This window comes from Anopheles bellator, chromosome 1 (genome assembly GCF_943735745.2).
Source record: "Anopheles bellator chromosome 1, idAnoBellAS_SP24_06.2, whole genome shotgun sequence".
In the NCBI taxonomy this organism is placed as follows: domain Eukaryota; kingdom Metazoa; phylum Arthropoda; class Insecta; order Diptera; family Culicidae; genus Anopheles; species Anopheles bellator.
The window spans coordinates 55385312-55399041 of NC_071285.1; the positions used below are offsets into that span (position 1 = coordinate 55385312).

The 13730-nt window shown below is 50.7% G+C and overlaps 1 protein-coding gene across 1 annotated transcript in view; it reads left to right on the forward strand.

Annotated features, from left to right (window-relative positions):
* The first annotated feature begins 5884 nt into the window (after positions 1-5884).
* The window catches only part of LOC131215899 (semaphorin-2A-like), a 153900-nt gene continuing 146054 nt past the window's right edge, over positions 5885-13730 (forward strand). The window contains exon 1 of the mRNA XM_058210295.1: positions 5885-6098. Within this exon, the coding sequence (XP_058066278.1) occupies positions 5885-6098 (214 nt within the window). The remainder of the gene's footprint in view (positions 6099-13730) is intronic.

Consider the following 13730-nt stretch of genomic DNA (forward strand, 5'->3'; position numbering starts at 1 on the left):
GTGTGTGTTCGTGTGCGTGTGCTGAGCGCATGGGGTGTGTTTGTGTGCGTGCGTGCGTGCATTGTTTTGCTTCTGTTTATTCGCCACGCGATCCGATTTCGTGAGTTCACAATCGAAGATTCAGCTCGTCAATGAAAGAGTTAATGGAGAATGTGAAGTGGGCGACGAATTGATCGTGAGGCTGCGTGTTCCCGATCCGGTTTCGAACCTCCAGCACTTCCGGTTTCGATAAGTGCAGCGAGGCGCGATGCACTGATAACCGTGCATCTCGTGCTTGGTGTTCCTGCGGCGGTGATAAGTGGCCCAAAAAACACGAAAAGGTTCAACTCTTCACGCACCGATCGATCGCCCCGAGCATGTGTGCATGGAACCTCACTAACACAACGAACGGCGTGCGTGGCTGTGTTTGTGGCAACACAAAACTAGTTTCTTCATCACAAACCGCGGCTGCTGTTGTTGTTGCTGTTGGTTTCAACTCGATCGCGGCGGAAGAGTGAGTGAGACAGAGCGCGTTGCGATCGCCCAGCGCGGCGAACGGTGTTTGTTTATGTTTGTATCGCTCTCCTGCTCACACCGGGAAAAGGGGAAACCGGGGAAAAGGGGCAGGAAAATAAATTAATGCCTACGTGTGCATGGTGAATCTCACATACACATGCACGTGCACACGGTGCGTGAACGCACACCAGCGAAACAAAGTGTTTCGTCTCACTCTTGGCATCAAAAATCGGTTGAAAGTCCAAAGAAAACCCTTCTTTTCGAATTCGAGGCCAACGAATTTCGCCATAATTATGATGCGGCCAGATGCGGCGCGGAATTAGTCATTGTGGCGTGGAGGGTGTTCTTAAAATAAAAAACGTAAAACCCGACCCGGCGCGTTCCATTCTTTCCGCCAGCGCCATTTTATGGTCCAACGGGGTGGAATATGTTGCATTTGAATAGTTGCTCTTCGAACGGTTCGTTTTTATGTACGCCACACACATGTTGGGAAAACCTGTCCCCGGCGCGGAACCAACATTGTGTGCAGCTTGTGTGTCCGATTCCCAATTTGGCCTCTTGGCAGCACCGTCCGTCCGCGCGAACCGAAACAGAAACCCTTCTTTGGCCTCGGAATTGGTAATATCGGTTCGCGGGAGAACTGGAAACAGGCAACTGATGCCACGCAGATGGAACGCCTAAAACAAAGATAACAAGTCGAGAGGCAAGAAAACCGAATGCCGCAGCAGGGGCCGGTGAAGAAACCGCTTTTTGTGTGCCTGGGTCCGGGAAGAACTTCGAATGACTTAATTCGGACCACGGACCCGGAGGGTTAATGTGAGAGGTAAAGATGCCAGAAACGACCGGTTAAAAGGTGTCGGAACACGGCGGATAGGATTGGAAACAGATAAACGGACGGATGAGTAGGAACCGAAAGAGGCAGCTTTCCGAGGCCTGAAGAAAAGCAGTAAGCAGTAGGGGATTGTTGTAAAGTTGTGCGAAAAAACTTTTCTGCACTTTGAATACATTTTATTTATTTGTAAATTTAATGAAGCGACAAAGGGGGCGCTCGCAGATATCGTCGGCCTGGTTGAAACGGCGGCCATGAAAGAACACGGCCGCCATCAAAACATCGAGCCGCCACTCTGACAGCATAAATCTTAATTATGCCCACGATGGATGGCCCTTGACCACACACTCGTCGCGGGCTTTCATCATCATCAAACGGGACCGACATCCCGTGAGGATGTGAGCGGGCTTTGTTGTGCAAAATTTCCATCTTCCGCGATTCCGACTGAACGATACGGCCAAAGAATGTCGCCACGTTGATTGCTGCGCTGATGACCGGCCACTCGAGGGCCGGGCGCAGCGTCTTGAGTCCCGAGATCCCCTTTCGCCAGCAGTCGTTTCTGTCTGTTTGCTAATTTTGGTATTCTTCACCTTTTTGGCCAAGGCTTTTTATTCTGCCCAACGGGAAACATATTTCGCCATCAACTGCGGGGAAGATTGTGTAACAAACGGGTGATAATTAACGAACACAGAGATGGAAAATGGTAAACACAAAGCGGACCATTTCCTTTTTGGCGCCCCCCCGTTATCCCGCAAATTCATTTGGGACCCGCAAAGAAAGGTACCCCCGAAAAGCCGGGATGTCCTTCACCGGCTGGTGTGAGTGACACCGCCGAAAAGAAAGTCCTTGTGCCGAAATTCTCCGCCGGACGCGTTCAGTCCGCTTTCCGCTTTAAAGAGGCAACAGGCGAACAAGGACTGGAGCGCTGCAAGCGGCTTCCTGGGCCCTCCTGGGTTGCCTCTTGTTGCCGAGGGATCGAAATAAATGAACCGACGACCGTCCGTCCGTCCGACCGACCGACCGGCCGAGAGGATGTGTTTTGAGCCCGGTCCCGGCAATCCGTGTGTCCTCGCGGTGGGACGAGTTTTTCGATGAAATGTCCCCGCAGGCAGGCAGCCCGCTGCCGGGACTCATCGTCGTCCTCTCTGTTTGCTATTGCTGCCTTGTTTGCCCGATCGTTGCTGCTGCTGCCGCTGCACAAAAAAGTGAGGTCCTTTCGTGCGGTGAACAAACTGAGTGCTAATTGAGTCCTTTCGGGGGATATCCTTCTGTTTAAAACGGTCCTCTTACCTCTACCTTTGTTGTCGGTGAATGATTAAAAATAAAGAGACAAATTCACGGCCCGTGACACTGCCGGGGTGTGTGTAGGCGAGCTGGCGAAATGTTCCTTTAATCAGCAGCAATTTTCCACGGCAGTGGAACTCCCTACGTTTTTGGTGACTTCTTTTCGCCACTAAGAAGGGTAAATGGCAGAGAAAAACACGGGCCCAGCAATTAATTGGGAGGACCCGGCACTCCGGAGTGTATCCTTTTTCGTTTCGGAAGAAATGCATAAAAGCGAAACGCCATACCTACGGAAAAGTGGCCCATTATTTTAAGGAATGGCAAATATGGCTGCCAGACAGCATAAATTGTGATGCTCGGGCCTTTCGCTTGGGACAGAACAAAACAACGGACTGATGGTATCGAACGTGATAATCACATCCTGATCCTTGGGGAAATTTCAATCAAATCTACGGCTTTGAAGGGATTCAAATACCGGATAGACCTATATCAATTACCGGGCCTTTGAAAGCCGAGATCGATGGCAAGTTTCTTACCACAGTTTACAGTTTATTACCCCGAACGCCGACCAAAACCCGGGCATCTGGTTGGTTAATTAACATTCGTCCCGGTTTGCGGCCAATTAACATGTTTACCCAACCAAAATCTATCACACGCGCCGTGTGTGCGATGATGGCAACCAATTAAAATACTGGCTCCGCGTGACGCGAGTTATGATTGCATTGGGTTAGTTAAATAGTTGCTTTAATTGGCCCGGTTTTGGGCCGTCATTCCTTCCGCGAAGATTCCGTAAAGTTGAGCTCAAATCGGAAAGCCAAAACACCATGGCACTGAGCACCAGGGCGGAGGGGACCACATTAATTTTTGCAGCACGATTTGTGCCGGTTCCACATTCCATCCCGGGTTCGAACTGACGGAGTCGGAGAGCGATCGATATTGGGCCGCCCAAAACCCCGGGCCACACTCCGACTCCTCAGGACCGTCAGGGAATAAATTTGTACTGGATCTGCTTTTGTTTTGCGAAGAAAACTTCTTTAACCTTCCCCCCAGGATCGGGGAGGGAACTTTAAACCCGTTCCCAATTGGGTGTCTGCTTTTTTCGGGTTCGGTTCCGTTCCATGCAGATGTTCCCAACATGGGCGCCCCACTTCGAATCTGAGCCAGAAATCTGTATCGCAGCAGCCGCCAGAGCGGGGTGCTGTGTCTCAACAAGGGTCCGCACTCGGGTCAGGCCAAAGTATTTCAAAGTGTTTTATTCCACAGCAGGAATGTTCACGTGGAAGAGCACGCTTTCGGAGTGACCCGGCGGATGACCATTTCGTAATTAAATCGATATAAAATGTCTCTTTGCGCCCATTTGGGATCTTCTGGAAACCCTTTTTCGATTCGGGAGCCTGCGATTCCGATTTCTGCGGACTTCCCCGGACTTGATACGGCAAATTGCGGCCAACTTTTCGAAACACCCGCCCCCAGAGGTTCAGTTGTGACTTCGTGGCTCGATTCGTGGAGCGCAGACCGCCGACACGCCGTCGTTGCCATGTAACCCAAGAGCGAAACCGGTTCTGCCCGATGGTGGTGGCAGGCACATTCCAGTTCACCGTCGACGGGGCCGCAAGAAAGGTTTGTCGGCTGACTCGAAGCACACAACTCCCAAGACAACCGATGAAGTCGCGGGTATTCAACTTTCAACCACCGACGCCACCACTCTCCGTGAGTCACCCTGCTCCGACCAACCAACTAACTTCTCGGGGCTCGGCATCGATGTTGGCTGGCTTTTCGACAGGACCGACCACAAAAGCCTGATTCCTTCTGCCCGAAGAGGAATCGATATGGAAACGATTTTCCACGATGCAATCGCCGGTGGCGGGTTCCGTTGCCATGAATATTGTTCGCCGCCGTGCCGGCCGGCGAAAAGCGGGAGTCGGACTGACTTCGATTTGATCTCTTTAAATCCACATTGCAGTTTGGCCTCGCGAAGGTCCCATCCCACCGGTGGCAAGTCTGAAACACTCAAGACGAGCGTATTAAGCAATCCCGCCGCCGCAGCCTCGTAAACGAGCTGCTTGTTACGGGAGGATCCTTCGCCAGCTGTTGGGAGAAATAGATTTATGTTGCATTTAAAATAGATTTCCACAACAGCGAATATAGAAATCTTCGTAACGACGTTACAATTCTGGAACATCAAGACGTCAGCTGGCCCCCCGGGAGCGGGAAGGCGCACGAAAAATTTAATATCAAACAATAAGGCGAATCTTTGATGTTGTTTCCCCAGATTGCGGAGCACACGGCCTGTGCGGTTCGTTTCACACGAGTGCATCGCAAACTGCTCCGGAACCAAACGTTTCATTAGCGACGACGGTCTTAGAGAAATTCTAATATCCTTCACCCGGACAGGCGCACCTTTCTAACCTGCCTGCCGGGGGCAATAAATTGCATTTCGAGCCAATATTAGTTTAGTCTTGAATTACCCGAGGTAATTTTCTTTCCCTTTCGAGGACTAACTCTTTTGCGTGACTCCTCCGCACGGTACGGCACGGACTTCTCCGCGATGCACTTGTAATAATGAGGTGAAAAAATGAAGGCATGAAGGTTTCATGAAATGATTGCATTTGATTGGCTTTGTGCGGTACTGAATCCGGTGCATCGGGATCGGTGGCGCATCCGTTAGACGATTGTTTGTGGAGCGCGATCAATATTGGCCCGTCTGTGGGTTGTGACTTGCCATTCAATTCCGGATCTGAAGCAAGACTCCTGAGGATGATGAACCCTTTTCGGGGCAATGCTTTATTGGTATTCTCTAAAACAATCTTTGAAAGCATTTTTACGTCGAGACGAATCTATTTAAAATGAAGAAATTTTGTGAACTTGATCGAAACTGGTCGAAAAACATTAGAACGACTTTCTTGCCGGGCCTACTGCGGTGGGTAGTGCCTCTTGCCTCGGCGACCGTATGTTGTTGCTAACCTTAGTAAGCTGTGCGGCAACAGCTATTAATATCGTCTTCATTTCACTCCACAGTCGTAGGTTGTGACTGACGAGTGACACGGAATTCGTATCGGTTAAATAATGAGTATCGTGCGTATTTATTGTGCGTGTTCCAGCCCTTTTGGTGTGTGACGCAAAAGAGTGCTCGTGCGGTTATAAAATAATCTCCCGGAAGTTGTAAAGTTCCGATTCGATTTTGCGTTGGAGTCAGCGATTTCGAGGAATCGCATCATCAATCAGCAGTGTAAGCAGTTCCTGTTTCAAGCATCCCTTGAAAGTTTCAAATACAAAATGGCGTCCCCGAGAACTAGTGAATCGTTCCGCAGCAGCATCGGTGGCTGCGGGTTGCTTCTAATCACCTCGTTTATGCTGCTGCTACGGTGCAGTGCCGGGGATTATGAAAATACGTGGAATTTCTACTACGAGCAACCGTGCTGCGGAAGCGGCCAGTCGTCGAGCAACGGAATTGGGCTTAACGGCCAGCATCACCTGCGACATCACAGAGGTAAGGAACGGAACGGCTGGGACTACATCCTTCGATTGGCTATAATTGCCATTACGCTGTGACGAAATCCACCGTTTTTGGCCCGAAACATGCTTCCGTTTAGCGTTAGTGGCCAAAAAAAAACGGAGAATTCTCATTATCGACAATTTAATACTGCTCGAATCTCGAAGCATTTGCCGAGAAGCTAAAAGTAATTTTATGACCACCAACCAGCAACCCCTTTTTCGGTGGACCACGGTGGACCGGCCAACGTTTTATGATTTTTCGCCAGGTTTTCTGGCGATTAAAGCGACGGCCGCCTGAGCCACCGCTCCAATCTCTCCTCGCCTATCGTGTCTATCTCGTGTGGTTGATGATTTTTCCTTTACTTTTTAATTAGCATGCCGGCCAGCTGGGCTCCGAGTCCAAACTTCATCCACCCACGGAGCGGTGCCATAAAAGGCTCTTTTCTGCTTGCTTTCGGCTCGTTCGGTTTCTCGGAGTAGTCCGTGCTGTCCTGCCCGCCGTCCTTTGCCTGCGCCCGGCTTTCGACGCGCCTGTCTGAATGGTACCATAAATTGACCAAAATGTTCCACAAGCAATCGAATCATGCTCTCGTTGTGTGAGAGGCGCTTGTTTAGCGTCATGACGATGGGAACGCTTGTTGCATCGGGGCAATAGAGGACACGGGTTGGCACGAACTCGAAGGAGCAGATTGCCCGCAGAAGGGGGCCCGTGCGCATATCAACGTACGTCGAGCGCGGCCCGGCACGCTATCGTGCGTTTTGAGGTAACGTAACTTTTTAGATTGGCTGTAAAATTAAAATTTACAACCAATCGTAAACGTTCGCCCTGCTCTGCCCGGCCGCTCTTCGGGATGAATTGTTGGGGAGGTTCTGTGTTTTTTTTTGTTGTTTTGGCTAGAGCTTCCCGCGGAATATGCCGAACATTATGCCCGGATCGTCGGAGCCCGAGCAAGCGAGCAAGTAAATTAATAATTTGCCTAAAAGCCGACAGCGGCCCCCCGAAAAACCGCACAGCAAATGAATCGATAAAAGCGGCCGGAAAAAGGGCTGTCCTAAAGGATTTTCAAACCAACCGCGTGAGAAAAGCGGACTTTTCCGTCCGACTTCTTTCCCGTGCTTATTTATGGACAAAGTTTTTCTTCGAGTCCGTTTAATTAAATAGTGCAGATCAGATACGATTTTGGGGCGATAACAAAAAAAAGAGAAGCTTATCACAGCGCCACAGCGCCTGTCAGCGCCGTCAGGGTTCGTCTCGCTCGGCGAACCGATGGCAATCTGCCGACGTGGCCAAAAGTTCGATCGATCCGGAGCCGGCGGACGGAGTGAATCAAATTTCAATTTAGAATCGATTCCCGACGCCACAGATATTTGCAGATGTCATCAGTGTTGGCACCCGGGCCGGGAACGGGAAAGGATTCGTGTCCGCAAAAGCACAACTGTCACCAGCCTGTGGGCACATGTGTGTGCTGTTTGATTTCCATCGACACTTTCTTCTTCGTCCTGCCGACGTCGTACGGCGAAGGGTGTTCCGATTGAGCTCGGTGCCGGTAAACGTTTTGTTTCCAGGCCAGCTTTAACTCGGAGTTCACGTAACTTTTCAAGAAGTTTTTACAGGCCAAATCCGATAAGAAAATAGTGACGACGATCGACACCCGACAATCACGGCCCTAATTGTAAACGGTTTTGAGCCTCGGAATGGGAAGAAATCAATTCGTGACGATTTTCTTCACCCGAATCACGCCGAGCTCTGCTTTGGCGCGGCGCACGGGCCTCTGCTCCTGGTTTCGTGGCCCTTTTCCACACCACACGAAATGTGGCCGACCGAAAGGACCGATTTTCGGCAAACATTCCGACCCGGCGACCCGTAGGGACCAGAAACCTGTCCGAGGAGGGGCATTACGCCGAGGATTAGCAATTTGTTGATTTCCCGAGTTCCCGGTCGCCGGGAAGATAGTTTCTCGCTTCGCAACGTACCGGAACGTGCTTGCCGGTGGTGTCCCGGGTGGGTCGTAAAATATTGTCATTAGAACTTTTTCCCCGGGCAGTTTTCGCGAAGGGTCAGAAGGCAGCATAAAAGGATAATTTTGGAACACACCGATTCCCGCCGGGGAGTCGGAGGTCTGTTCGAGCTGCGCTCTCTCTCCTTCGGCAATCGGTTTGCGTGTGTGTGGGTATGGCACGTTTCACACTTCGCGACACGTGTCAATATTGGATTGTGAAGTCCGGCCTCCCACCAACACACCCTTCCTTTGGCCATCTTTTCGGGGCGCCATTCGCCTCCTTCGTCCAATCTTGAATCTGCCGGTGCTGTCGGATTACGTCGGTAAACGAGTTTTCCGAGTGGTGAAATTAATTTCCATGATTTCTTTCAAAAGCAATCCGGTTTCTCCCGCGGGCTGGGCACTGCACCGATCGATTGATGGGATCGAAACATTGCACGATTGAAAATCGAAAAGAAAACCCCGGAAGAGGGACACAAGAGTGCTGCACTAAAGAGGCCCTTTTCACTCGGTCTCGTGGGCTGGCCCCTTCCGGTTCTTTGTGTAATCTTTGCACCAGTCCACGCTGGGCGCGCCTTTGGCAATCGTTTGTCGAACATAAAAATTAGAAAACAGGGGAACGCACGCAGCACTTTTTTGCGACGGAATCGAACTCCTGGCGGGTCTCCTTGGTGGTTGGTGATAATGAAGTTGTACGACGTCGACGGGCGTGGGGTGGCGATGCTGGTCGATTTATCTTGCGATAGCCGACGGGATGTCAAATATCAATCGCAAAGAAGGGGAACCTGTGCGTTTAGAGAGCGCATTAGGGGGTCGGGATCGATTCGGGATCGAACCCCAGAAAGAGAATTGCTTTCTTTCGCCCGCCTTATGCTGCTTATGTTGTTTGGATAGCTCGCGTGCCGTTGCGTGCCTGTGGCAGACGCTATAAATAATATTACTCTCTCGATTGTCCCCGTGGTGTGCCGGCTTCATGATGGATCGAGTATAATGAACCGATCCGGGCGTCCGGGAGGCCAACGGAATCATAATTCATTGGAAAACTATAAATACCGTTTTGTTTCAGTCGCATTCGGCGGCGTGTTAGGCTCATCAGGGGCCGGTACCATAATTCATGCGCAAGTTAACACGCCGTGGGTTATTACATCTTACATGCCCATTTTATTGTGCGGCCAACGAATCGCTTTTGTGGATTCTTTGCGTTTAGCACACAGTTGTTGAAATATTCGCGCTTTTTCGTGTCACTTTTACTGTTGCGCTTGTGCCCAACGCCGTTGCTCACTTTATGGTGTCGCGTTCTCCAACGGAGTGTCCTCTTTTCTTCGGTCCGAAGAAAAATGGTAGCCGAGCTGTAAATTAATTAACTTTACACGATAACGCCCAAGAAACGCGAACGTGTGATACATTAATTCGGTCGAAGAATGGGGCTGACCGATTCGGCTTCCGAAAAGGTCCGAAAGCGAAAATGGAGCAAATTGATAAAGCGACAGAAAAAAAGTTAAGCAAATATAATTAAAAGTAAACGGGCGAAATGGGAAAACACGCAACGACGCACTGGAAGGGCAGCGGGACGCCACAATAATTAATTCCCCGAATGGCGATCGAGCGCCCCCCATTTCGCTTTGCTCCGTTTGATTTATATCGAGGCCGCGGCCCGCCTGGCGGCCTTCTTAACCCTTCTGGTCGGCGGTGGCGGTGGCCAATCTGCCCACGTCAGCTGATGGGAGGAAAGTGTTTGGTAAACTCCGGCCGTTTCTCACATCCCGCCGGCACGGGGGAGGATTACGGGGCACAAAAGAAAGCCGGTGGGTGGTGGGGTTTTCGCGCGCCCCCCAAGTGCGGGAAAGCACGCGACATCTCGCGCAAACACCACTCCATTTGCGCTTAAACCGGCATTCCGGGAGGGTTCTTACTTTGTTGGAGTCGTCGTCGTCGTCGTCGCCGTTGCTCCCCTCAACGGCGCAACGGTTTCTTCTGAGAAGAGGTTCCGAGCCGGCCATAAAAGTGTGCACCGAAGGAACTTTCCGTAAGGACGTCCGGCACACGTACACATACCGTACCACAACCGGTTCGCGTCCTTGCGGCGTGTAATGAAGAGCAGAGTTCGCTCGGTCTGAATGGCTGCCCGAGGGAATGAAACGGGGAAGACTGGCTGGACGAAGGCGTGCACGGTCCCCCTTTATGATATGCGTGTGTGTTGAGAGAGAAAAAAAACCGACCCGGCCCTAAAAGGTGTAAGAAGTGAAATCATATTAAGACGGATTTATGTTTCATGTGATTCCATCTCGCCCCCCGAACCGCGACGCCGCTTCTCACGGGCGCCCGATGGCTTCGCTCGTCAACGGTCGAACGACATTTTTTTTTTTGTCGTTGCCTTTGACACCTTAAGTCAGAGACCCGGAGACGGTTTGCTTCCTGTTTCCCGCGCGCGACGATGGGGAAAAGGCCACCCCGAGTTCGGTGGCAGCAGAAACCGTGACGCGCGCAGAGAACGTGTGCGCAAAATTACCATTTTGATTTGATTACTTTATTTCTGCTGTAATTCGGCCGTGGTTCGGGAGCCCCGGGCCCCGGGTTCTGGCGCGATCCTAGCGGCTTAAGGAACGATCCTGTCGTATAACGAAGACGGCTTTATGATGGGCTCGTTTACACCTAGCAGTGTTCTATTTTGGGGTTTGGTTTGTTTCGTGTGTAACGTGAAACCTCTTACGGTTTGTTTTATTCTCTCGTTGGTTTGTATTTGTGTAGCAATGGACTTTTTGGGTGTTTTTGTAGATTTGTGTTTTTATTATCTTTTGAGTTGAGTGTTGGCCAGTTTCGATTTATTTGTTTGTTTGTTGATATTTTATAAAAGAGGTTTCTTTTAGATACTGTATTATGGTTTTGATATTACCTGAGGTTATGGATTGAGCTGTCGTTTGTTGAGTTTCGTTCTTGTTAGGTCATAGATTAGGTGATTCCCACAATAAACTGCGATGGTGCACCCTCATGTGGGCCAGATTGGGGTGTTTTGTAGGATTAGAGGTTCATTAGATTTACTATATATAAATTTTGGAGTTTTCTCATTTGATGAATCATAACTTAGCCAGATTGCGGTATTGTACATGGGATTATCCATCTGATTACGGCTATGTTAAACGGGTAGTTGGCCCGAAGGTTCAATAGCGTTTCTTGCACTCTTTTCTCTTTGAACCGAAAGCCACCTCTCTTAAAACACGCATAACACGAAAAACGATCTTTCCGTTGAGCACCAGTCGCGCAGGGCAGCTCATAAACATTGGTTCCATATTTTCCCCCGAATCGACTCGGAACGACTCGCGTTTCTCGGGTTTCCCTTTAATCCGTCCGTCGGCGCGCATTTCCACGCGCCTTTAAGGCGCGACCAAAGCCAACAAATTGACATTTTTGATGTTCTGGGACGGGTGTTTTTTTTGTGCATAATAATTTTGTGAGCCACACCCGCCCGAAACCCGTGTACCGAACACGGCCCACTCGCGAGTTTGTGTGTGCCACATACCCTCACTCTCTGCCGTGGCTGGCGATGAAATGGAACCGGTAAATGGAAATTTATTAACCTCAGCGAGCCAGGTTCGATGGGATTTCGGGCGACGACAGCCGGGAAGGTCCCAGCCCGTCGGCATGTAGCTTCAAGAACGGGATTTCCCTTTTTTCCTGTTCGTTTCGGGGGGGCCCCCAAGCTACCGGCATGTGCCAACATGCCGACGGTGTTCTTGACTTTTTTGCACTCATTTTTAGCGGCCTCGGTGATCAGGCCGTGCCGTGCCGCGCACGGGTAATGCCAATAAATTTTAATAACAAGAAATGATTTTATTAAAATAAATGTAAATTTAGACATAAATATTGCCAGCCACAGCCACGGCAGCGCCGTTTGTCGCCGTCGGGGCACACGCGAAGGTGGCGAAGTAAAAATAGCGCACGCGGTGCGCTTCCCCCCCGGGAGGATTTTCCCTCCGGAAAATCTCCGCTTTTCACTTCAGCTCAGCTGCCAAAAAAAGACCGCTTGTAGACACGCGAAAAACTTGTTGTGCGATGGAGATTGAAAATATGCTTCCCGGCACACGGCACGGGCACGCTCGCGATGGTGGTGCGTTTTATTTTGTGTACAATTCCCCGGACCATTTTCCGAGCGAAGAAAATCGGCGATCTTTTCTTCCGGCGAAAGGAGAGGGTTTCCTCCGAGAAGCGTCTGTCGCCATGACGATCTCGCGGCGCGCGCTATCAATTTGCCGGTGCATCATATTTGCAATCACGACGGAGATGCGTTTTTGTTGTTTGTTTACCGCCCCGTGGTTTCGCCGACGCCGACCACAAAATTTTATTGCGAAATTATTGCACCGCAAAGAGAGCTGCTGTTGCCGCCAACTCGCAACATAAAACTGGCTGCCTTCCGGGAAAGTGATTCCGGATGATACATTTTGTGGGTTCGGTTTTTATTTGCACCGAGAGTTTCATTTCGTGCACTAAGCGTCCCCGATAGTTGTGCGGAAAGATGCAGCGAGCGGCTTGCTGCCGACGGGAAACTGCAGGAAGCTTGGTTGGCACGATTTCGCTGACTCCCTTTTACCTTCCATTTGTGGGTTCGCTGATAACGAGCAAAATGTTAATAAAACAGACCAAAGCACTTCACGACTTTTAAGTCGTTTTTTATGATTAATTTGTTTGCGAAACTACCATAAACCGTAACAGCGCCGATTCGAATAGGCCTCTCTGGCGAGGCGCTCTTTCGCTTGAGCTACTTTTGCCTCATTACGTTACATAGTGGTTTCTTTTGGGCCCTTTCTGGGACTCCTCGCCTTGTCTTGGAATATGTTTGCAATTATGAAAACCAGGCAATTCATCTTTTCCCCTTTGGCAATTGACTAAAAAAGGCGGGCGAGAGAGAGAGGGAGACACGAGCTCTTGCACCTGTCAAGACTTGGTCGGAGGCCCTCAATCATATTTTATGCTGTTCTCTGTGTGCTCCTTCGCATGGTTCTATTTCGCGTCCGCTGTTTGATCTTCACGGGACGGGCCCTCTAGACATTTCGGTTTAGGTTACTGTGGGACCAGAGTTTTGGGCGAAGGTTAAGAAGATAGTCCCTTAACAGACAAACGAGTGTTTGTACCGGTTTTCGGAAGGTTCTGTCGTTCTGTCCAACGACCAACCGCCACGTAAGAACCACCTTCCGAGTCACACGGAAAGTGGAGAGCATTCGTCGTCGTCACCGCCCGTGCGGCTGTAATGAAGTCATCAGGAATGGATATGCTTGGCTAAGCTCGGGGTTTTGGGACCGCGCGCTCTGTGCGTCTTAATTTGGTGTTTTCGCAATTTTCTTCCCAGCATTTCCACCACCGGCAGAGTTGTGGTGGCCCGGCACGTCCGAGAGCGAAACAGAGGACGCCCGGTGCGCGATCAGCAAATCCCGTAATCTTCGGGCGACGGTGGCAACGGGCCGCGGTGGTGCCAGTGTAATTGCCGGTTCGTGTAGAGTCGCGCGAGGTGCTGTCCGTCAGGAGGCCCGGCCCAGCCCTGTCGGTTGATGTGCGGAATTGGACGGAAACACTGAGACTTGTCCCGACCGACCGACGGGGCCCTCTGGTGGGCATTCCGCGCCGCGCCGGTGTGT